Source organism: Alexandromys fortis, unplaced genomic scaffold, assembly GCF_014885135.2.
Source record: "Alexandromys fortis isolate MF-2015 unplaced genomic scaffold, M_Fortis_MF-2015_v1.1 scaffold_3, whole genome shotgun sequence".
Lineage (NCBI taxonomy): Eukaryota > Metazoa > Chordata > Mammalia > Rodentia > Cricetidae > Alexandromys > Alexandromys fortis.
The window spans coordinates 17,383,744-17,406,545 of NW_026067909.1; the positions used below are offsets into that span (position 1 = coordinate 17,383,744).

At 50.1% G+C, this 22,802-nt stretch overlaps 2 protein-coding genes across 2 annotated transcripts in view; one reads left to right on the plus strand and one right to left on the minus strand.

Annotated features, from left to right (window-relative positions):
* Nucleotides 1–3,138: 3,138 nt before the first annotated feature.
* Zfta (zinc finger translocation associated) lies at nucleotides 3,139–11,812 on the plus strand. Its single transcript, XM_050136684.1, has 5 exons — nucleotides 3,139–3,891; nucleotides 5,923–6,414; nucleotides 7,037–7,426; nucleotides 7,699–8,259; nucleotides 8,450–11,812. The coding sequence occupies exons 1-5, from the start codon at nucleotides 3,753–3,755 to the stop codon at nucleotides 8,911–8,913; spliced, it is 2,046 nt and encodes a 681-aa protein (XP_049992641.1). The 5' UTR covers nucleotides 3,139–3,752; the 3' UTR covers nucleotides 8,914–11,812.
* Nucleotides 11,809–22,802, minus strand: part of Rtn3 (reticulon 3) — a 59,183-nt gene continuing 48,189 nt past the window's right edge. Inside the window, exons 2-7 of the mRNA XM_050136685.1 lie at nucleotides 20,338–20,545; nucleotides 17,345–17,483; nucleotides 17,005–17,074; nucleotides 15,739–15,785; nucleotides 14,329–14,387; nucleotides 11,809–13,720 (exon numbers count right to left, since the gene is read on the minus strand). Coding sequence (XP_049992642.1) covers nucleotides 13,675–13,720; nucleotides 14,329–14,387; nucleotides 15,739–15,785; nucleotides 17,005–17,074; nucleotides 17,345–17,483; nucleotides 20,338–20,545 — 569 coding nt within the window. The 3' untranslated portion in view covers nucleotides 11,809–13,674. The remainder of the gene's footprint in view (nucleotides 13,721–14,328; nucleotides 14,388–15,738; nucleotides 15,786–17,004; nucleotides 17,075–17,344; nucleotides 17,484–20,337; nucleotides 20,546–22,802) is intronic.

Consider the following 22,802-nt stretch of genomic DNA (forward strand, 5'->3'; position numbering starts at 1 on the left):
AGGTCTGTCTCTGAGCTGCACCTTAGGCATTAGGTTTGAAACCGTTCATATTTCTTTTCACATGTGTGTGGTGTATATGTATATGTGATGTTCATGCGTGTGTGGTATATACATACATGTGATGTTCATATGTGTAATGTACACGTACACGGGGTGTTCGCATATGCGGTGCATTTGTACATGTGATGTTCATGTGTGTGGTGTACACGTGATGCTCATATGCACGTAGTGTATATGTACATGTGATGTTCATATGTGTGGTGTTATGTACATGTGATATTCATGTGTATGATGTATATGTATATGTGATGTTTATGCATGTGTGGTGTATACACACGTGATGTTCATGTGTGTGGTGTACGTGTGATGCTCATATGCATGTAGTGTATATGTACATGTGATGTTCACACGTATGGTGTTAATGTACATGTGATATTCATGCATGTGGTGTATATGTACATGTGATATTCATATGTGTATGGTGTACATATACATGTGAAGACACCTTTTTTTTTCTTTCTTTGGTACAGGGTCTCTTACTGGCTTGGAACTGGCTAAAGCATGTGGGCTGGCCGGGGAGCTCTACCTATTTCTATTTTACCAGCACTGGGATTATAAGCACCACCATTATGCCCAGACTTTTTTCTGTGGGTCTGGAGGGCATCAAATGCAGACCTCGTACACGGAAGGAGAGCACTTTATCCACCCCTGCCCCTATTTTTAATCCTTTGCTGCCAGCCCGGGGCTTGGTGCTCAAGACTCGTTCTCTTCCCTTACCCATGTATTTGAGGAAGCATGCCATGCAGGCCAAACTGGTTTTGAACTGACTGTGTAGCTAAAGCTGGCCTGGAACTCTTGACCTTCCTGTGTGCATTTCCTAAATGCTGGGATTACTGGTTAATATTACCACGCCGTGGTCATTCTCTCTCTTTTTTGAGGCAGGATTTTGTCAGTTCGTGGCTTATGGCAATTCTCCTGCCTCGGCCTCTTGAGTGCTAGGATTATAGGAGTCCACCATCACGCCTGACTCCAGGTAATGCTTTCTGACTAGGTGGTTAGCAAAGGAATTAGTAGACAACCCTGCCCTTTCTCTCTTTTTTCTTTTTTTTTTTTTATCTCTCCTCTTTTTTGGAGCAAAGGTATCATTACATATGTATCCTTTGCTGTCCTGGAGTTTAGTATGTAGACCTGGCTGGCCCCAAACTCACGAAATCCAGTTACCTCTGCCTCCTGAGTGCAGGGAGTGAAGGCCTGCACCACCATGTCTGGCTTGGACCACTGTCTTGTGAAGAGTTTCTGCCTTTTCATCTTGACAGCCAGCTCCAGGTTCATGGTTTGGCTACAAAGACTAAGCTATGGATGGAGAAGTCACAAATCATGGAGCCTTGGGCCCTTCCTGAGACTGAGCAGGGTGTCAGCGAGGACAGACAACTGTCCAGGTGGCTGTGATATCTTTCTTTTTGTAACAAAACTGCCTTTTATAAATAATACTGGAAGGATAGGTTCCAAAGTGTTTTTGCAATGGCTGGCCCTACACTAGGGGACCCCTGTACCTAGAAACTACACTAATAAAGTGTAAGGTCTTAGGAAAACAGACATCTTTCACTTATGTCGCTAGATTGCTTTGGAGTGCTATATTCCCTTAGAAAGAGTCCTGGGGATAGAATCTGGAGCTACCATCCTGCTTCACGTTCCAAGAGTGCTGGAATCAAGGTGTGGGCCATCATACCCAGCCCCCTTTTTCTTCCTTTCTGTATTATTATTATTATTATTATTTTTAAGACACAGTCTCACCTATATACCTCTGGCTGGCCTGGAACTTGTTATGTAGACCAGGCTGGCCACAAAATCAGAGATCTGCCTGCGTCTGCCTCCAATCACTAGGATTAAAGGCATGCGCATGACCTCTGGTCTCTTTTTTTCTTTTCTAAGCTTTAAGTAGGCCAATTCCCTATTATTTTCTTTGTGTTCCTGGGCCTGTCAACCTTCTGCTTCATGGTGCCTCCTGCATCCCATGAGCACATGGCCCTGCTCAGTTCAGCGGGTGAAATGAAGGGCAGCAGAATTGTGGGGCAGGGTCTTAAATGTCCCCAAGGTGAAGTCTCTCCCAAGTCATCCTGGAGACTGAAAACGACTCAGGGATGGGGGCGCGGGAGGGCGTTTCCACCAGTGAAAGCGCCCTAGTGGCAATTCAGAAATGTTAGTTCCTGTCATCTCCGCACATAGACTTCAGGGAATGGATTCCTGTGTGCCGGATAATTTAATTCTTTCCTTACTCCCCAGGGGCTGTAATTGTTTCTTTTTTATTGGCTGAGGATGTCTAAATTACCGGCAGTAGGAGCAACCTTGTTGACTGCTACGTGTCCAGAGTCAGTGCTGGTAGCACATAGTAGGTGTTGTGTATGAGAACGCCCCCGTGAACATGACTTCTTTGACTGACTATTGTGTGCCTTCCCGGCAGGGAGGGAATAAAAGCCACCTCTAGATAATAAGACCCTCATGGTGTCCCGCACCCTATAATTAGGATCCCCAGGCCTTCGCTTTGTTGTGGGAGACCAACCAAAGGCTAAGCAAGCACCTGCTTCTCCAGCGGTCCTGGGAGGACCCCAAGCTGCTTCGACATCACAACCCCTCGAGGTTCCTTTTCCAGGCTTTTCGGGAGCCAGAGACCTGGAGGTGTCCCGGGGCCGAAGTCGGAATTCGCCCGAGGGATTCCCAGCCCAGGGACGCGCGTCTCCAGGTGCCCAACACCACGATCGGGGCCAGCATTCTTTGCCCCTTCATCCTGTGCAGGAGCCCCGGGGCTGATCAGACTGCCTCCCCTGGCACCTATAGGCCTGCGGGAGCAGGGGCCTGAATCACCGCCACAGTCACCCTCTCTTTCCGGCTTCCAGCCCGGGGCCACCCGCGTTCTGCAACGCCGGCCGGCAAGGCGCAGCGCGCTCGCTCTCCTCCAGTCCTCTGCGCGCCCCTCTCCCAGGCTTGCACTTTCGCGGCCACCGCCCTCACGCGGCTCGGTGGAAGCCTCGCCCCGCCGCCCCTCCCCGGTAGAAGTCAGTGCTGCCAGCGCTAGCCCCAGGCTCCCGCGGGAGGGGGCGCGGCGGCCCCCACGGCTCCACCCTCTCCGCGGGGCCGCGGCCATCTGGGGCCCCTGCCAGGCGCGTCCGCTCGGGGCCCGAGCCCAGCTCGCGCGGGAGGACAAGGAGGCACCCGGAGAGGGGCTCCGGGCCGCCGCACCGGGCTGTCCCCTGCTAGCCAGCTGCGGAGAGCTGCTCGCGGAGATGCCCCGAGGGGGCGGTGGCTGAAGCGCAGCTCAGCGGACTGGACGCGGGCGCCCGTGGTCGCCTCGGCGACTCTTTACAAACCCGAGCTGCAGCTGCCGACGCGGCGGGGCGGGCCCGTGAGGGCGCTGAGGTCCGTGCTCCCCGCGTCCGTAACAGGCGCCCACTGCGGACTCGCCACCTCCCGCCTTCCCCGCGCCAGCCCCCCGCGAGCTGGCAGGAGGAAATTGCGCGCGGCCCCTTTAAATTTACCCAGGAGCCCTTAAAGGAGCCCCAGGGGCCCCAGACAGGAATCCCCACCCCGGTCCAGCCCGCGCCGCCGAGCGAGCAGCCAGCCGTCCGTGCGGCCGCCCGCCCGTGAATGCGCCCCGCGCCCGGGGGCCCCGCGCACCGAGCGCCCTGCGCGCGCCGCCGCCGGCTCCGCGGCCCCGCGCCCCGCCGCCCCGGGGCCCCCGCTCCTCAGCACAGCGCATGGAGCCCGGCGGGGACCACCGGAGCCGGAGCGGCGGCGGCAGGGGCGGCCCCGGGCCCGCAGTGTCCTCGGCACGGGGCCGACGGCTGCCGCCCGCTGCAGCGAGCGGCGGCGCGGAGCCCGAGGAGGACGACGGCGGTAAGAGCTGGGCCCGACGGTCCGGGGCGGGGGCCCCGGCGTGGGGGAGGGGAGGGCTGCGGCTCCGGGCCCCTCTCGGCCGCCGAACAAAGCGGGGGACGAGCGCCGGGCGGTCGGGGGCGCCACCTGGCGGGCACAGAGCGCAGCTGCAAGGCCCGCGGGGCGTCCCTCGCCCGTGCCAGGGTCTGCCCGCCGGGCTGGGGCGGATCCCGGCTCCTTAAAGGGCCCCGCGGCGCCCGTTTTTGGGGGGCACCAGCGACACGGGGGACGAGGCGCTGGAACTTGCGGCCCCCGCGCCTTCTCAGACTCCCAAGTAGTCTTTCTTTTCAAAGGCCGCCCAGCCCCCCGGTCCCTCTCTGGGGCTTTCCCCAGAGTAACTCGGGATTCCACTGATGTCGGGTACGCCGTCTCTCTCCTGTGTGGCCTTGCTGGAGACGGGAACTCTTCCCTTCACGGTTGCGCTAAGGGGGGGGAGGGGGAGAGAGCACAGCCTACGTCCTGGGGGTCCCCTCTGCCGTCCCCCACGTCGGGAAAGTCTTAAGTAAGGAGTGGGCTCGCTCACTCCTGCCCGTGCGCTGTGGCGTTTCAGAATTTATTTTGGCCCCAGTTTGTCAGCTGTACCAGGACCGGCCGGTCCTCGTTGACTCTTAAAGCCAACTGGTTTTTTTCTTTTCCTCCCTGCTGCAGGGTTTTATTGCCTTTATCAGCGAAGGTTCGGTCCTGACTGTTCCTTACTCTCTGAGCTCTCCTCCCCAAAAGCCCCCCATCCCCTTTTGTTTTTAAAAGAATCTCAGCTCCTCCTTTTTCTTTTCTATTTTTTTTTCTTTCTGCTCTTAAAGGGCCAGTCTGCCTTCGACTTAACAAGGCTCTCGCACTGGAAGGATGCTTAGTAGGATGCTAGTTATCCAACCAGTGCGCTTGCAGACAAAGGCGCTTAGGCCCAGAGAGCGGACATGACCTACCAAAGGTCACTGAGCAAGTCACCGGTGAAACCAGATATTGAACCTAGTGTATTTTCTATAGCTCTACTTAAAAAATAGTAATAATGATCATGAAAAAAACAAACAAACCAAATGCCACACGGACAGGAGCTCTCTCTGATCCTGTCTTTTGTTTGACTCTGGAATTCTGTACTGAGAGAATGACCAGAGCTTGCCCGTCTAGTCTTTGTGGCCAGGAGAACATTTTCTAAATAAAAAACCATCAGCCAGCTCTGCAGGGAGGGTAAGGTAGGACTCTGGGTGTCTTTTCAACCAAGTGTAGGAACACTAGCAGGTTGGTGGGACCCAGAAGTGCCCACCTTCCCGATGGCTGGGCAGTAGCCAAGTCCCTGCCAGCCCAAATGAGATAAATGCCTAGAAAGACTTAATGGGTTTGCTGGGTGTTGAGTGCTCCCGTTTGTACTGACTACTGTGTTCAGTAGTCCCTCTGGCGGCCCTCCTACTTTGCCTTTTCAGGGCTGTTGGGCCCCCTCAATTCTGGGGAAGCCTGCATCTGAGAAACTCCTTTCCTGGACGTGTTGACAGCTTTGTTTTAGGTGTCCGTCCCTCCAGTGGGAGAGCTGACATTTCCCACCTATCCCTAAACTGGTATTTACAGGAGGGCATATTTGAGGTATTATTGGGCAAAGGGACCTTTGGGTGGGGCCCTCCTGGTGGGGCCTCAGGTGTGTGGGTCTGAGCACAGATCTGGGTGTACCTTTGTTCACCCTCCCACTGCTCTCTCCATTCCGGCTGTAGCTGCCCAGCCCGCTGATCTCCTAGCTTTAATCCTCCCTGTACCTGTGTAGAGTGGCACCCTCCCTGGCCTTCAGCGAGGAGCTTGCACCACACACACATCCTTTTGTTCGATCCTCTTTGAAGGGGTGTTTTGCCTCCCTCATCACCGCTTCCCTTTCATTGCTCTTGCCACCCCTTGCTTGCCCTAAACTCCCCTCCCCCACCTCCCTTTCTCATGCTTCCAAATCAAAGCCTTGGGTCCTTTCCCTGGAAATTGGAGATTGAGAATGTGTCTCCCTTTTCCCTTCTTCAGGACAAGCTCTTCAGCTGGAAGGGGGTGCCTTGGGGTCCTGGGGGAGTACCCCCCTACCCTCCTCCAGGGCCAGGGGACCAGCATCTTCAGGCAGGAAATATTCAGATCATTGTGAGGCTCGGGCCTCGAGGCCTGGAAAGAGCCGCATCCCTGGCAGGGACCATCGGCGCTACTACCACGACCACTGGAGACTGGAGTACCTGATGGACTTCATTCCCTCCCGGCACGGCATGGTGTGTATGGTGTGTGGCAGCTCCCTGGCCACCCTCAAGCTCAGCACCATCAAGAGGCACATCCGCCAGAAGCACCCCTACTCCCTACATTGGAGTACCCGGGAGAAGGAAGTCATCAGCAACAGCTGGGATGCCCACCTGGGGCTGGGGGCCTGTGGTGAGGCTGAGAGCCTAGGGGCCCAGGGGGCTGAGGAGGAGGAAGAAGATGAAGAGGAGGAGGAGGGGGCCAACCTTCAAGCTTGCCCACCCAAGGGCCCAGGTAATACAGAATATGGAGAGGCAGGGGATTGTAATAGGGCTGGGGGGTGGGGGCGGGCGGGCAGCTTTTCTGCTCTGTTCGTTCATTCATTCGTTCATTTTCTGCTGTATGCATTTATTCACTTGTTTGTTTGTTTATTTATTTATTTAGAGCAAGCCTCTCTCTGCTCCTTTGGGTAGATTCTGTTTACTGCTGAGTGTAGGGAGGGATAGTGGTGTGGGGGTAGTTTTCAGCACCCTTGACAGTGTAGTAGAAGGAGCAAGGAGAGAAGTAGGGGTGGGAGGGGTAAGTTGAGGAAAGGGCTGTGAGTTGGTGAGGGAAATGGGGGTGTAGTGTTAGAACAGTGAAGCCCAGGGAAGGGAGGCTGGGTGGAGGATTAGGGAGAGGGTGTTGATGAAGGGAATGGGTGTGGTGGCACATGCCTGAAATTTTAGTAAAGGGAGGCAGGATGATGGTGGCTGCATAGAGAGTTTGAGCCTAAAAAACGAGAGAGAAAGATGAGAGAGGAGAGGAAAAGACAAGGAAAGGGACCTGAGAAAGAGGCTGTGTGTGGAGCACCTGGCTGTGGTGGGGGTCTCCCCAGGGGGCCAGAGTCTCAGTTGCTTCCCTCCAACCCTTTCAGGCAAAGCCCCAGCTGGTGGGGGCTGCCGGCGCCAGCGGCGAGGGACTCGAGGGGGCCCAGTGGCACCTCGGCGCCGGCGCCTGGCAGCCTCCCGAAGGGCTGGGGGCAGCAGGGGAGTGGGGGCCCGGCGCCTGGAGCGGAGGCTGAAGGAGTCCCTGCAGAACTGGTTCCGGGCCGAGTGTCTCATGGACTACGACCCACGGGGGAATCGGCTGGTGTGCATGGCCTGTGGCCGGGCACTGCCGAGCCTGCACTTGGACGACATCCGTGCTCACGTGCTGGAGGTGCACCCCAGCTCCCTAGGGCTCAGTGGCCCCCAGCGCAGTGCCCTGCTGCAGGCCTGGGGTGACCAGCCTGAGGCTCTGTCCGAGCTCAGCCAGTCCTCACCAGGTGCGAGGCTGTCCCAGGGCTGAGGTCCCTTTGATCGTAGGGCGGCAGCATGGGAGCTGAACACAAAATTGGGAGGCAGGGACGTTTGGTTGAGGGCTGCAGGCTTACTTTCCCGCCACATACAGACTTGCAACTCCCCACCCCTCTCTCTCTGGCTGGGGCCGGCTAGCTTGGGGCTGGGGTGAGGAGCAAGGATGGAACCCTCTTGTGTGGGTAAGGGCAACCCAGCCAGCAGCAGGCTGAGGCCTTCTCCTTCACCCCTTCCCCAACAGACGATGACCTCGTCCCCCAGGACCTGACCAGAAAGAGCCGGGACTCCGCCCCCGCTGCTGGAGCCCCCTCCTCTCAGGATCTCAGCCCCCCAGACGTAAAGGAAGAGGCTGGCTGGGTGCCTGAGAGGCCCGGGCCGGCAGAGCAGGAGGAGGAGGCCGAGGAGGGCGAGGGAGAGGGCCAGAGGGCAGGCATCTCGGTCCGGCCTCGGAGGGGCCGAGACCATCGCCGCCACTACCAAGAGCGCTGGCGGCTGGAGTACCTCATGGAGCTGGACGGTTGCCGGCGCGGCCTGGTGTGCATGGTGTGCGGGGGCGCGCTGGCCTCGCTCAAGATGAGCACCATCAAGCGACACATCCGCCAGCGCCACCCGGGCTCCACCAGCCTCAGCGGGCCAGTCAAGGCCCTCATCGCCCAGGAATGGAGCGAGAAGGCTGCACACCTGCTGGCCCTGGGGCTGCCCAGCCCGGAGTCCCCCAGCGACCCTGTCGCCCCCAGCACAGCCTCAGCCTCTGAGGAGGGGGGAGGGGCAGAGGAGGCGGAGCCAGAGGAGGAGTGGTGGGGTGAGCCTGTGGAGGGCCAGAGCAGCTGGCAGGGGAGAGCGGGCAGGGACAGAGGGCTCGGAGGGAAGGGTGGTGAGAGTGGAAGGCTGCCAGGAGAGACGGGAGGATGGGGCAGGAGGATCAGTGGAGAGTAGGGATGGGGCCTGATTCCTGCCCACCGCTCTAAAGGCAGCTCTTTGTTCCTCCCCAGGCGACGCGCCGCTGTCCCCCGGGGCTCCATCGGAGCGGCCCGCCGAGGAAGAGGAGGATGAAGATGACGGTCAGGAGCCCGGGGGGCTAGCCTTCCCGCCGCTACCACTGCCCCCGCCGCCACCTCCCCCGCCCCCGCCGCCTCGCAGCCGGGAGCAGCGGCGCAACTACCAGCCGCGCTGGCGGGGCGAGTACCTGATGGACTATGACGGCAGCCGACGCGGCCTGGTGTGCATGGTGTGCGGGGGCGCGCTGGCCACGCTCAAGGTGAGCACAATCAAGCGACACATCCTGCAGGTGCATCCCTTCTCCATGGACTTCACCCCAGAGGAGCGCCAGACCATTCTGGAGGCTTACGAGGAGGCGGCACTACGCTGCTACGGCCACGAGGGCTTCGGGCCACCGGCCCCGGCGACGCGGGACGGCGGTGCGGACCTCAAGCCGGGCGCAGTTTGTCGCGCGTAGCACTCGCTCTGTGCTGGCCTGGCCCTTGGGCAGAGAGACCCTGCAGTCTGGCACTGGGTTCCCCCGCTGGCCGGGCTGGGTTGTGGTTGGGGAGGTGCTGCCGGTGCGCACTAGCCCGGGGGTCCCGGCACTCTTAGCGCTGGGGCCCCGTGCTTCTCGAAAAGCCAAAGCGCCTCTCCAGCGTTCACAGCGAACGCTCCCGACCGCGCCCAAGGGCGCAGCGCTGCCAGGCCGGGGTAGGGGTACCCGCAGTCAGTATTAGGGCGCCGGGAAGTCAGGAAGGACGCGCTGGCCGCTCGCCCTGGCGGCGCGGGGCGTGGGGGGGGGGCGTTCTATGCGGCCTTGCACGACTGCAGGTGCGGCTCTCGGCTCCCAGGCGCTGCTGTGGGATCCGAATTGGTATTCTTGGCCTCTCAGAGGCCCAGGCGGCAGACTGGGGCAAAGCAAGGGGCAGGATATGGGCGGGCAGAACGGTGGGGCCCAGTCAGCTGCGCCAGCTTCCCCGGCTGACCCAGGGGACAGCGCATCCCATCCTGGGCCGCTGCCATGCCTTTGGGACCTGGGTCATAAAGGGATTAGCACTTTTCCTTAGTCTGCCCTGCTCAGAGAGCTTCTGTTACCCACCCAGTGAAAGCGGCGGGCGCGCTCCTGGTCTAGCGCCAGCATCCTGAGAGCTCAGAACACTGGGGCGGTTAGTCTCTGTTACTGCCACCTCTGAATGTGATTTGTCTTCGGTGGGTGCAACATCAGTTCTCAGCTCCCAGGGCTTGGGGCCCTGCCTTGGCCTCTGTTGCTCTTACTCATGGTGCCAGAAGGGCCCCTAATCTCCCAGGCAGGTCCGAGAGGGATGTGTAGATTCATTCTCCCGTGGAGAACAGGTGGTCCCGAGATCAGGCCCTTTTTTGCTCTTTGTATTTTATTTTGAAACTGTATTTAATGCTTTTTATATGAAAGGGGGGGGGGAACTGGCCCAATCACCCTTATGTGCAAATGTCTTATTTATTATGCGTGTATCAGAGATAAGCTGTGAGGTGGTGGAAGGAGGATAGAGATGGGCTTGTGGCGAGATTGGAGGATACTAAATATCCCATGATCACCTGGCTTTGTTTCTAGGTACAGTGTCTGCTCTTCACAGAGGGAAGCCACTGCAGGCACTGTACCCTCCTTTTAAAGTCAGGGTGCAGTGGTCAGGAGATGACTTGGGAGGGGCCCTGGGTTCTGGGGCCAGTGCAGCCCCTGTGGTGAGAAAATAACAAGAAATCCCTTCGCTCACCTGCCAGAGCCAGAGCTCAAGGTTCAAGTGCCTCAGGCCCAGTTCCCTAGACTTACTGGTGGAGAGTTGGATTTTATACCATGGGTTTTATAGCATTTTTATATAATTCAAGATTGTCAGTGGGAAGGTACCCTGGAGATCACAAATTGATTCCTTTTAGGGAGAGCAAAATTTCAAAACCCAGAAATTATTACTTAGCCAGCTAGGTAGAGGTCAAGAACTAAGACTAAAATCTCAACTTCCAGTTCAGTGAGCTTTGCACTATATTTCACTGCTTCCAACCTGGCAAGTTACGAGATTTCTTTACCCATTGGGCATTGCAGGCCCACAGCACTTGACTCCTGAGGGCAGCAAAGCCTTGCACTAATGGAAATGAGGATGAAGGCAGCTTTCTGCACTGCAGGCCTGTGAGGGGGTATGAGTGGGGGTTGGGGACAGGACTCCAGGTGTGGCCTACCTCTCTAGGAGAATAAGGCTCAGTATCAGTGCTTGTTTTGAAGCCACCACGCATTCTGGAACTGGAACGGCTGCTGGTTCAGTTAAATTCCAGTTTTGACAGGCCAGGGTTTTGGAGACAGTATTAAAATCCTGAGAACAGAGATTATGGATTGTGCCAGGCTGGGCACTGACCCCCGCCCCCTTTTTTTAAATCCATGTTTTTAAACTGAGAGTACTCTTCTCCGACCTCTATGCTATCTTTTAGAAACAGTAGGCAAAATTGGAGCTGCTGATTGTCATCGCCAGAGCTCACTGCTGAAGTGCAGGCTAGCCGGGGCAGAAGTTAGAAATGGTTTTCCCCTTGAGAGGCAGCCTCAGACTAGCATCATTTTAGGCACTTGCCAGAGACAGATCCTGGGTCCACCTGATTACCCACAGTGCATTCTGATCGATCTTTCCCATACAGCTGCAGCCTAGGTGGTTGTCTGGCAAGTACCTCTGCAGTGATTCTACCATGAGTGGACCTAGGGCCTCAGGTCAAGGGGTTGGTGGGTCTCCTTCTCTCGGGATTCTGATTGAACAGGTGAAATTCCTTCATTGTTTTGTTAATGGTATGCTTGCTATGATGGTCCATATGTAAATGTTACTCTGGATACATATTTATACGCCATGTTACTTAGTGACACTATTCAAGCATTTGTATGTGTATTTGTGAAGTTGTTCGCATCAGTCATTGAAGAAGTATTTCAGCCTAAGTTTTCCCGAGAGGTATGCCGAATAAAATCTTAAAAGTCTAGAATGAGTCACAGCCAACTCAGTTTTGGGGCAGAGCAAGTCAGATGAGTTCTGATGTCAGACCAGATGTGCCATGACCAGCTCAGTTTCAGCTTTTGGCTGTGTGTGGCCTGTAGGCTGCTTCCTGTGGTAAGTGGGGACCCTTCCCATTCCCAGGGTGGTGAGGCTGAACCAGGCCCTTTCACTCAGGTCACTTCTAAGGTCACCATTTATAGGGTCTCTACTCCATTTTAGAAACCAAATGTGGTGCAGCTTTGCTCAGTGCCGTGGGAATCCTTGCAATCTTGGCAGTTCTTTTAGAGAGTTCCTGGAATGAAGGTGAGATTAAGTGAAAGCCTTTTGCTCTCACTTCACCCAAACCATGTGAGAATAAAGTTGCAGACTGATGAGACAGTCACTGTGTTCTTTATTTATAATTAATACATCAATTTGCAGTTTTACAGGGACCAGAAGAGCTCCTTGAGGCTACTGTATTTTTATGTTGCACGCACAGACACGTACACAATTTCATTAGTAACTTTTTCATCTATAGATTTTTCTTAAAAAAAAAAAATTCCTGTATGGCACAAAAATCTTTCCAATTATTTTAACACAGCAGCAACAAAGAAAAGAGCCAGGTGTGGAGGCTTCCAGTGCAGAATGGGGTCCCTTGTTGGGGGACCCCAAAGACCATCAGTGCATTCACTTCCTGGGAGGGCAGAGGGTGGTGATGGAGTGTTTTCTACAGTGGAAACCAAAAATTCAAAATGAACGAGCGCAAAGAAACTAAGAAAATGGAGTAAGGCATTCTACCTATCAAAGTCCCTAAGTCATTTCTGAAGAGGCTCCATTCCTATTTTTATAGTCACACAACTTGGTGACTACCGAAGACCACAGCCCTTGAAGTCCCAGCTCTTTCTCACAACAGACAGGGCTGAGAACTGAAGCTGAAGGAACTTGTTGGATGCCTGTTTACAAGCTGATTAGATTCCCATGAAGGGGAGATGCAAAGTTTCAAATAAAAATCAAGATCTCCAGTCAATCATAAGTTATTCTGTTGTCTAGCAACATCTCCTGGTCCTGCCTGGCCACCTACAACGTAAAACTTCTCGAAAATATTCTCCAAATAAGCACCATGGGCCATGGTAGGAACTATGTCATAAATGTGTCTGAAAATGGAGATCTCAGAACATTCACTCACAAGCTACTCAGAGCTACATCACGAATCTGGAAATGTACCTCCCCCTCTAACCAGCCGAGTCCTCAGGCTAAACTAGCAAAGTACAAGTGGAAGCAGCAGTGGAGGAGAAAGCGGTAGGGAAGACAAGGAAGGAAGGCTTTTCGTGGTCTTGTATCTCATTCCCCACAGGCGAAGATAGGACTGTAATAACTCGATGGCTGGGAGCCCACATGCAGATTATTTTTCTTAAATTTGTAGCAGTGTACAGCAGTTACAGACATTTATTTCATAAGAAAAGTACAACCATATTTATTAAACTTGAGGTAAGGTGGGCAAGGGAAGAAGGGAGAAGCACATTCTGGAATGATTTCTCAAACCAACACTCACATTGGTACCCAGATCAATGACTTGGGCACTGCCCTCCCAGATGGCAGAGTCTTTCCTTAGGAAGAGCAGCAGCAGGAAGGTGACTGCTCCACCCCACTCTGTTCCCTCTATTTCTCAGACGGAATTCTGGGGAAAGGGAATTACCTCTATCACCTCTAAGTTATTCAGAGCTGACAGTTCTTTCATTTAAGGAAGAAGAAGAGCAGGAGTAGCTGCTTAGGTCTAAGGCAGGAAGGTGGGGCTGGAGGGCCGCACAAACCCAATGGAAGAAAACCCACTCCTGCCCTAGACTATTTTATTCATAAGTTAATCATTATTTCCTAACTTAAAAAGGGCAAAATTATAAATGGGAACTGCATACAAGTCCTTGAAACTGGAAAGAGGACCCTAGAGACATTTTCTCTTCTCCTTCCCCTTTCATAGTACAGGTAAAAGCTCCGCTACTGCTATGGTCTGATTAATTCTATTAATTTGATTCACTCTTTATTCTTTTGGGTTCTAAGAGATCAGTTCTTATTTCAGTCTAACACGTCTTGTGCTTGGTACTGAGGGTAAAGGGAGAGGAGGGAAAGAACACCAAATTAAAAAGAACAAACAACTTGGAACCAAGCTCAAGCTGATACTGAGCAAGTTCTTCATGGTACAAGTGATGATGTTATAGCTATTAAATGGCGTTTTAGTAACTGTTGCACTTCTGGCTTCTATGTGCTTATTCTGCCTTTTTTTTGGCGATTCCGGGAAGCTTTGCTTGAATCCTATTGAGGAAAGAAGAAGAAAACTGAAAATATTTGTTTTAAATATACATTTGTTCTAGATTTGTATTTCCTCTGGGATATCAGGTAGGGTTCAGCTGTTCTCTGCCTGGAACAAGCTTGAGAAATACCACCATAGTGCCCCTCGAATTCACAGGGATCCACCTGCTTCTGTCTCCCAAGTACTGGGATTACAGGTGTTTACCACAATGCCAGGATCTAAGCTTTACATTATTCATTTACTAGAAAAGACAGGAAAGAGTTTCCGTAACTTGGTATATGAGAATAAAATAGGGTTAAATAACAAAAAAATATTGATTACTTCTTTCTTGAGAGTTAGTGGGTAGGGATATTAAGTTCAAGTCTAGCCTAGTATATAGCAAGACCCTGTCTTTAATGCAAATAAACCACCCAACAAACCAAACTACTACAACAACAAAACCCAAGGATGCTTCTTAGCAAGAGGCTCAAATAAATAAAATTATATAAGGTTTTATTCAGGGTGAAAATTATTTAACTTTGACAGTAATATTTTATGTAAGAGACTAGAAACTGTAAGGGAGGTATAGTATACCTGGGAAATGGTGAACGTGGTCCCTAAGTGTACTTACTTTTCAACAATTGACTTGGTCTGATCCCGGGCAATCCCAACATAGTGATCAATCTGTGTCTTTAAGAAAAAAAGAAAGGAAGATTCAGCATTCAGCAGGGCTAAGAATTTTCTTGAAGGCTCTCTCTTTTTTTTTTTTGTTTTTTCGGGATAGGGTTTTGCTCTCCTTGAACTCGCTCTGCAGGCTGACATCAAACTTAGAGATCCATCTACCTCTGCCTACTCAGTGCTTGGATTAAAGGTGTGCGCCACCACAGCCTGGCTGCCTTTTTATTTTTATTATTACAATTTTTCATAGAATATATTTTGGTAATATTCTCCCTTGTCCTAAAAAGCATTCTTCTTCTTTTTAGTGAAATCATTAAAACCCCCACTAGTCATTATTTAGAAAAATGAAAATGACTAGTTTTTCAAAGAAGTTTATAAATTTCCGTTTTCAAAGATGTCAATTTATGCAACACTTCAAAATAATCACTCATCATTTGTAGAATTAGGACATATGTGGTGTTTCCTTAGCGACACTGAAGTACACTTTCTGAGTATTAGAAACTGTAGATTTATCTATATTCTGTAGTTGTTATATATTATGGCTCCTGACAAGATGAACTCATTTAATATTAAAAAGCCAAAAATCTTTTTTGTTTATGTATGTGTGTGCACGCATGTGTGTGGAGGAAATAAATGTTTCTCTTCAGTTGCTCTCTACTTTGTTATTAATTAACTAATTAATTAAAGGTGGGTCTCACATAGTCTAAGCTGGCCTACAAGTTATTATGTAGCCAAGAAGGACCCTGAACTCCTGATCTTCCTGACTCCACCTTCTACATGCTAGGGCTACAGGTGTGTGCCATACAATTTATGTGGTGCTAGGGCTCAAAAACCCATGGCTTTGTGCGTATGAGGCACTTTACCAGCTAAGCTACAACCCCAGTCCTCTATTTTTTTCAGTCAGTCAGTCAGTCTCTTACTGAACCTAGAGCTCACTGACTTGGTTAGAATGGCTGGCCAACAAGCCCCAGGGATCCTCTCCAAGACTAGGATTACAGATGTACATTATAACAGCAGGCAATTTTATGTGCTTGAGATCTGAACCCAGGTAGGTCTTTATGCATCTTCTCCCTTCTCTTCCAAAAGGTCTTCTGATGGACAGCTAATCCACACAGCCCACAATGCAAATATCTGGACACACTAGCATTTCCTTGAAAGTGGGTGTAGTTTTGAGAAGCTCAACTTTTACTATACAGTGTCTCTTCACTTTCCTTTTTTGGAAAGGATCTGTCACCTCTGTGACACAGACACATACCTTAGGCCTCCAGTCTTGCTGAAGACATGATTCTCAATCTATTACTTTCCTTACACGAACTGAAGCCAGTCACACTTACTCAGCATTCTGCTTTTGACAAATGCCTACCTTATACTTCTCATAGACAATTGGAACGCTGAAAACAAGCAGCTCGGCTGTAAGACAGAATCAGAACATGGCAAGTGCAACTGTGAGCGACTCAAACAGCAAACAACTAAAAAGAGAAAAACAAGACTGTTCCCAATTGAGAACAGCCTCATCATCTCCTGAGAGCAGATCATGGTAGTGCAAAAGCCCCAACAGGTTGCTTTCTTTGTATGATAGACTCAACTTCTGAACTACAAGAGTGGTTCCTAAAAGCAAGGTCCCCACATTTAAACCAAATCTAAGCAACTAAGTAACCCTTTACTTAAGGCTGCTTTAAAATTTTTTCTTTCTTCTTTCTCTCTCTCTCTCTCTCTCTCTCTCTCTCTCTCTCTCTCTCTCTCTCTCCCTCCCTCCCTCCCTCCCTCCCTCCCTCCCTCCCTCCCTTCCTTTCTTTTTTTCGGAGACTGAGACTGAGTTTCTCTGTATCCTTGGCTGTTCTGGAACTCATTCTGTAGACCAGGCTGGCCTCAAACTCAAGAGATCCTTCTGCCTCTGCCTCCCCAGTGCTGATATTGAAAGTGTGCAGCACCATTGCCCAGCTTACTTTGAAATTTCTTTGTCAGACCATTTAATAAACAAAATGCCAGGTTACTCCAATACCTAACACATTCTAAACACCACAGGCTGGCCATGTGGAATAAGTGGTTATGCTGTGTGCATGCTCTTTTTTTTTTTTGGGGGGGGGGGATTTTAGAGACAGGGTTTCTCTGTAGCTTTTTGGTTCCTGTCCTGGAACTAGCTCTTCTAGACCAGGCTGGCCTCGAACTCACAGAGATCCGCCTGCCTCTGCCTCCCAAGTGCTGGGATTAAAGGCGTGCGCCACCACTGTCGGGCTGTGTGCATGCTCTTTAGGCAAGCACTCTACCCCTGGATTACATCTTTGTTTTTTTTTTAATTGAGGGTCTCATATGTCCTAAGTGGGCCTAGAATTCATGAATCTTAACATGACACTGAATTCCAATCCTCCTGTTTCCATCTACCAAGTGCTGGGATTATAGATGTATACCATAATCCCAGCTTCCCCAGTCCTTTTTATAATTTTAATTTGAGACAGGGTCTTATTAAGCTGCCCTTGCAGGTTTGCTCCTGCCTCAGCCTCTTTCATTTTTTATCTATATATCTATTTATTTATTTTCCCCAAGACAAGGTTTATCTACGCAGCCCTGGTTGCCCCCCCCCCCCAGAGTTGGAAATAAAGACATGGGTAGACTTTCCTTGTCACCTTACCAAGAATCAGAAGGGTGATTCCATTAAAAACAGCACCGACATAAGTCATCAGCCACATGAAGACAGCCAGCTGTGAAAGTCAATGTCAGAGGGTTCAGCAAGAATAGCGGTAACTCAGAGCGCTCCGGCTAGCTAGGTCTGCGTCATGCTGTGCTGTATGACACAGGTGCCCCTACTTGCACTTTATAGTCAGGAAACTGTCACCGTCTCGGGTGCTGAGCTGGTGACTACTGCTTTAACGCTGCTCTTTAGAGGGAGGTGACAGCTTTTTCTGTGACACCTACCTCCCTTTTTTACCTCTATTTCCTGTTTTACCTCTGAATCACAGCCAGCAACTAACCTTCAAGGAGTCAACCAGGTCTTCGACCAGAAAGAGACGGATGACGAGTTTGAGGGCTCTGTTGACATGCACCATGGCAGCATTCATGTAGTTATGGAAGGCTTCTGAGGACAGGGTAATGTCCACATCCAGGTAGGCCCTTCCAAGGAAGAAGAAACAGTCACACGTATGACACGGAGGGGAAATTCTTCAACAACATAGTTGTCTTTAATGGGAAACTGGCATTCTAGAAATCTGTAGGGGACACAGCTGCCCTTAATGGATAAAAGCAAATATGCCGATTATCTATGAACTGTAGGGCTTTCATGTATAATGAAGAACTATCCAGAGTGGATTCATCAAAACACACTGTGGGAATGTACATCAGACAGCAGAAGACTTGCCTGACATGCATGAGACCCTCGGTTCAATCCCCAGCATTATAAAGCAAACAAGGTAGAACCTAAAATTCATTTGTATGTGTATGTGCATGTGGAGGTCAGAGAACAACCCTGGGTGTCGTTTCACTAGCGATGTCCACTTGCCTGGAATTCACTAAGCAGGCTAAATTAGCTGGCTAGTAAGCCCCAGGGTCCTGCCTGTCTCTTCTTCCCAAACACAAGTGAGTACCACTCTAGCTTTCCAAAATACACTATTTTTAATGTGTGTGTGTGTGTGTGTGTGTGTGTGTGTGTGTGCGCGCGCGCGCGCGCGCGCGCGCGTTGGTTTGAATGAAAATGGCCTCTATAGATAGGCTCATAGGGAGAGGCACTCTTAGGAGGTGTGGCCTTCTTGGAAGAAGTATGTCACTGGGGTTATGCTTTGAGGTTTCAGAAGCTCAAGCCAGGCCCAGTGGCTCACAGTCTCTCTTCCTGCTGCTAGCTGATCTAGATGCAGAATTCTCAGTTCTTTCTCCAGCACCACTGTCTGCAACATTCCACTATGCCATAATGAAAATGGACTAAACCTCAGAACTGTAAGCCAGCTCCAACAAAATGTTTTCCTTTATAAGAGTTGCCGTGGTGATGGTGTCTCTTCACAGCAATAGGACTATCTGTACATGTACACCACAGTACGTGTGTAAAGGGTCAGAGGACAGATTGTGGCAGTTGTTTCTCTTCTTCCACCATGTGGGTCCTGGAGACTGAACTCAGGTTGTCAAGCTTGGAGGCAAACACCTTTATCTGCTGAGCATCTTGCTGGCTAAGACCCTGTCTTCACAAGTTCTAGAATACCTTGTTTTAAACAAGCACCACCAAAACAAAAACTAAAAGAAAAAAGAGAGCAGAGACTATAGCTCAGTGGTAGAACACTTTAACTAGCATGTGTAAGGTCCTGGACTCAATCCCTAATTTAGAAAAAAAAAAGTGGTGGTGGGGGGGAGGAGGAAAGGGCAGTGACCATGAATATGCTAAGGTTGGAGATTACACTACACACTTTGTTCTTTTTTTTTTTTAACATTTATTTATGTACTTATTTATTATGTATACAATATTCTGTCTGTGTGTATGCCTGCAGGCCAGTGGAGGGCACTAGAACCCATTACAGATGGTTGTGAGCCACCATGTGGTTGCTGGGAATTGAACTCAGGACCTTTGGAAGAGCAGGCAATGCTCTTAACCTCTGAGCCATCTCTCCAGCCCCACACTTTGTTCTTAAAGAGTGAGATCTTTAAAAAAAAAATGGGGGTGGAGTATGGGTAGGGAGAGAAACTCACTACATAGACCTGACTGCCTAGAATTTACTATAAAGATAAGGCTGGATTGAACTTAGTCATCTGCCTGCCTCTGCTTCTAAAAGCTGCGATTAAAGGTGTGTGCCACCCTGGTCTGAGACGCAACCCCATACTTATAACCTGTTCGTTCCTCCAGTAGCTGAGTGCCGAGTGCCTGTCAGCTCTGAAGATACCTTGAGGAGCTCAAACTCGGAAGAACAGAAGAGTGGCAGGACACGTTCTCTTTTCTGTTTAAGAAAGTACAAAAGCTGGTCTATGGTGGCACACGCCTTTAAACCCAGCACATGGGAGGCTTCAGGAGTTCAAGGCCAGTCTAGTCTACTTAATACGTTCCAGAACAGCCCAGTATACACAGAGAAACCCTGTCTCAAAAAACTACACATACACACTAATTTACATTTTGGGGGGGCTTTTGAGACAGGGTTTCTCTGTAGCTTTGGAGCCTGTCCTGGAATTCATTCTGTTGAGCAGGCTGGACTTGAGCTCACAGAGATCCACCTACCTGCCTCTGTCTCCCAAGTGCTAGGATTAAAGGTATGTGCCACCACCACGGGCTACGATAAAAATTTAAGGCGGTGGTGGCACACGCCTTTAATCCCAGCACTGGGAGGCAGAGGCAGGCGGATCTCTGGGAGTTTGAGGCCAGCCTGGTCCAGGACAGGCACCAAAGCTACAGAGAAACCAAACCCTGTCTCGAAAAACCAAAAAAAAAAAAAAAAATAAGGGTTCAAGCCAGGCAGTGGTGACACACACCTTTATATTTCCAGTTTCAAGGGACTGGATGCCCTCTTCTGGCCTGCAAGGGCACCACATGCGTATGTTACAAAGACAGGCAGGCAGGCAAAACACCCACATATATACACAATAAAATAAAAGTTAAAAATTGCCTCTAGACTTAGGGAAACTACAGAAGATCTAAAGTAACTCAGAAATAAAATTCAGAATAAAAACAGAGTAAACTCCTTGTTCTAGAACTAGGAGTTCTGTGTCTGGGCTTTACCATACAGGGCTGAGACATGGACACAGTGGCTGACTGAGGGCTGCCCTGGGCAAGCTATTTTGTGCCCTGCTCAGGATCTGCAGCTCTCTTTAGCCTTAAGTATGAGTTTCCAGCTAGTTAAAAGTTCTTAAATACTAACCTGATCACTTATTAGGGTGACTGTAAGGAATTTAGGGGTATCTCTGATATCAATCAGCTGCAAGAGGCAGGTCAGAACTGCAGACCTGAGCAATCTCAGCAAATCCCTCTAATGAAATGTATATTGTAACTTCAACTTACTTGAATGGATGGCCTTCTTCTGACTTTTGCACGGCTTGAATGACAGACTTGTAGACTCTGAAGCTGATGGTGACAGAGAGAAGAGCCAGGATGAGGTAAGAGACCACACTGATAACACTAAAAGCTGCCAGGGACAGCAGCATGATCAGCGTGGTGCCAAAGACAAACCCAGTCTTCTTCACATCTCGCCAGAAAATCAGATCGCGTACTGCCAAAAGAGAGGGAGTAGAAGTTAGAGAAGCAGGACCACCCTGCCTGCGCTGTACATTTAGTAGAGTGTCCACCAGTACATATATGTACCGTGCCCACCTCAGAGACGGGTCCACTGGGGTAAAGTGACATCAAGCTTCAACTTTTTTTTTTGGCAGAAAAGATAATAGAGGAGGTCAAGGTAGTAACTTCAGCCCACAGTCCACTAGAACAGACAACAGCAAGGCCCCATCTCAATCAGTACATTAAATGAAAGTAGACAACGCTTATAAAATGGTTAGATCCTGGACCCAAAGACAGCACTAAGTGAAATGTAAAAGTTGGGGCAAGAAAGAAAGTGGTGATAAAAACAGATCATCTCTACTTGAAATGAAATGCTAGTCTTCATCTTAATCTGAAAACAGAAGGGATGTAAGTAAGAGACTAATAATGCTTACCCAAACCACAATGTGTGCATGCGCAGGGCTGAGGAGTCCAGGGTCCTGTGCATGCTGAATAAAAAAGCACTTTCCTACTGAGTTACATATTCGTGGCCCTTTAAGGGATTGCTTATTGAAATAACTTTCAATTGTTTGGGTGTGGTACAGATGTATACGTGGAGGTCTGAGATGAAGCACCACTGTTATTTTATAGACAGTGTTTCTCTGTGCAGCCCTGGTTGTCCTGGAACTCACTGTAGACCAGGTTGGATTTGAACTCACAGAGATTTGCCTGACTGTCTTTGTCTCCCAAGTATTGGGAGTAAAGGCAAACAAGTTGGGCAGTGGTGACCCACACCTTTAATCCCATCACTTGGGGGCCAGAGGCAGGTGGGTCTCTGTGAGTTAGAGACCAGCCTGGTCCACAAAACAAGTTCCAAACAGGTAGGACTGTTACACAGAGAAACCTTGTCTTGAAAAAAACAACAAAAACAAAAAGCAAAACAACAACAAAAAACTGGATCTCTCACTGTTCTGGAGCTTGCTAAGTTGAGCCCCCAGGATCCACCTGCCTCTACTTCCCTTCCCCAGTATAAACCTGTACTACTACACCCAACATCCTCCTCCTCTCCTTTTTACCCTAATGTGGATTCTAGGGATTAAACTCAGGCCCAGCACTTTACTGACTGAGCCATCTAGCTCTTTAGTATTCTGGTGCCTCTTTATCTTTAGTTTTGTTATTTTAGGTTGTTTTTTGTACCCCAACCTTGAGAGCTGGGATTGTAGGCCTGTAACACACACCTGACCATACTTTTTTTTTTTTTTTAATTCTTGCTAAATTGCCCAGTCTAGCCTTATAAAAATGGACAAGGTCTCTAGAGTTGGACATATCTGAGTCTTGGTAATTTCTACCAGTGTTACTTTAACCTTTCTGACCCATCTTCCACTGTAAAGTGGAGAAAATGGGACCTTCTCTCCAAAGTTGTTTCCAGGAAAACATGAGGCCAGTCCAGGCAGAGTGCATTATTACCTACATGCAATAAACTCACAAGCTTTATTTGGAAGAAGTTCTGTGATTCCTGTTGGGAACAGTTGCAGTGGTTTTGCAAATCAGGGAGAAAAAGTGCCACTCAGGTGCATATTACCGAACTGAGACTATACAAGAAAACTGAACAGTACCAGATAAGAGGGCTGATACTAAGCCGGACAATTCCTACAGTCAGAGTTCAGGCACATACACACGTCGAAATTCATATGCCTGTAAGTGTAGTTTAGTTTCAATACAAAATGCAGAGAGGCTTCATGTCACCACCACAGAACAAACAGATGATATGTGCCCCTGGATACGACACATCCAAGAAGGAGAGTACTGCTTCTGTAGAATCCCAACCTCAAATACAGGCCGTGAATTTAAAGAGAAAATAAACAGACAAAAACAACTAGGGAAATATTATAAAAAATAACTCATCTATATTCTTAAAAACTAGTATAAAATATAAGCCAGGCTGTGGTGGCGCACGCCTTTAATCCCAGCACTGGGAGGCAGAGGCAGACGGATCTCTCTGAGTCCGAGGCCAGTTTGGTCTACAAAGCTAGTTCCAGAACAGGCTCCAAAGCTACAGAGGGGGCTAGAGAGATGGCTCAGGGGTTAAGAGCATTGCCTGCTCTTCCAAAGGTCCTGAGTTCAATTCCCAGCAACCACATGGTGGCTCACAACCATCTGTAATTAGGTCTGGTGCCCTCTTATGGCCTTCAGGCATACACAGAGAGAATATTGTACACATAATAAAGAAATAGCCAGGCGGTGGTGGCGCATGCCTTTAAAAAAAAAAAAAA

What these genes read in the sequence shown, in the direction of transcription:
- Zfta (XM_050136684.1), top strand. Translation starts at nt 3,753, where the DNA reads ATGGAGCCCGGCGGGGACCACCGGAGCCGGAGCGGCGGCGGCAGGGGC. An exon ending in GCTCAGCCAGTCCTCACCAG is followed by an intron (nt 7,427 to 7,698) that starts GTGCGAGGCTGT and finishes CTTCCCCAACAG; the next exon opens with ACGATGACCTCGTCCCCCAG. An exon ending in GCCAGAGGAGGAGTGGTGGG is followed by an intron (nt 8,260 to 8,449) that starts GTGAGCCTGTGG and finishes GTTCCTCCCCAG; the next exon opens with GCGACGCGCCGCTGTCCCCC.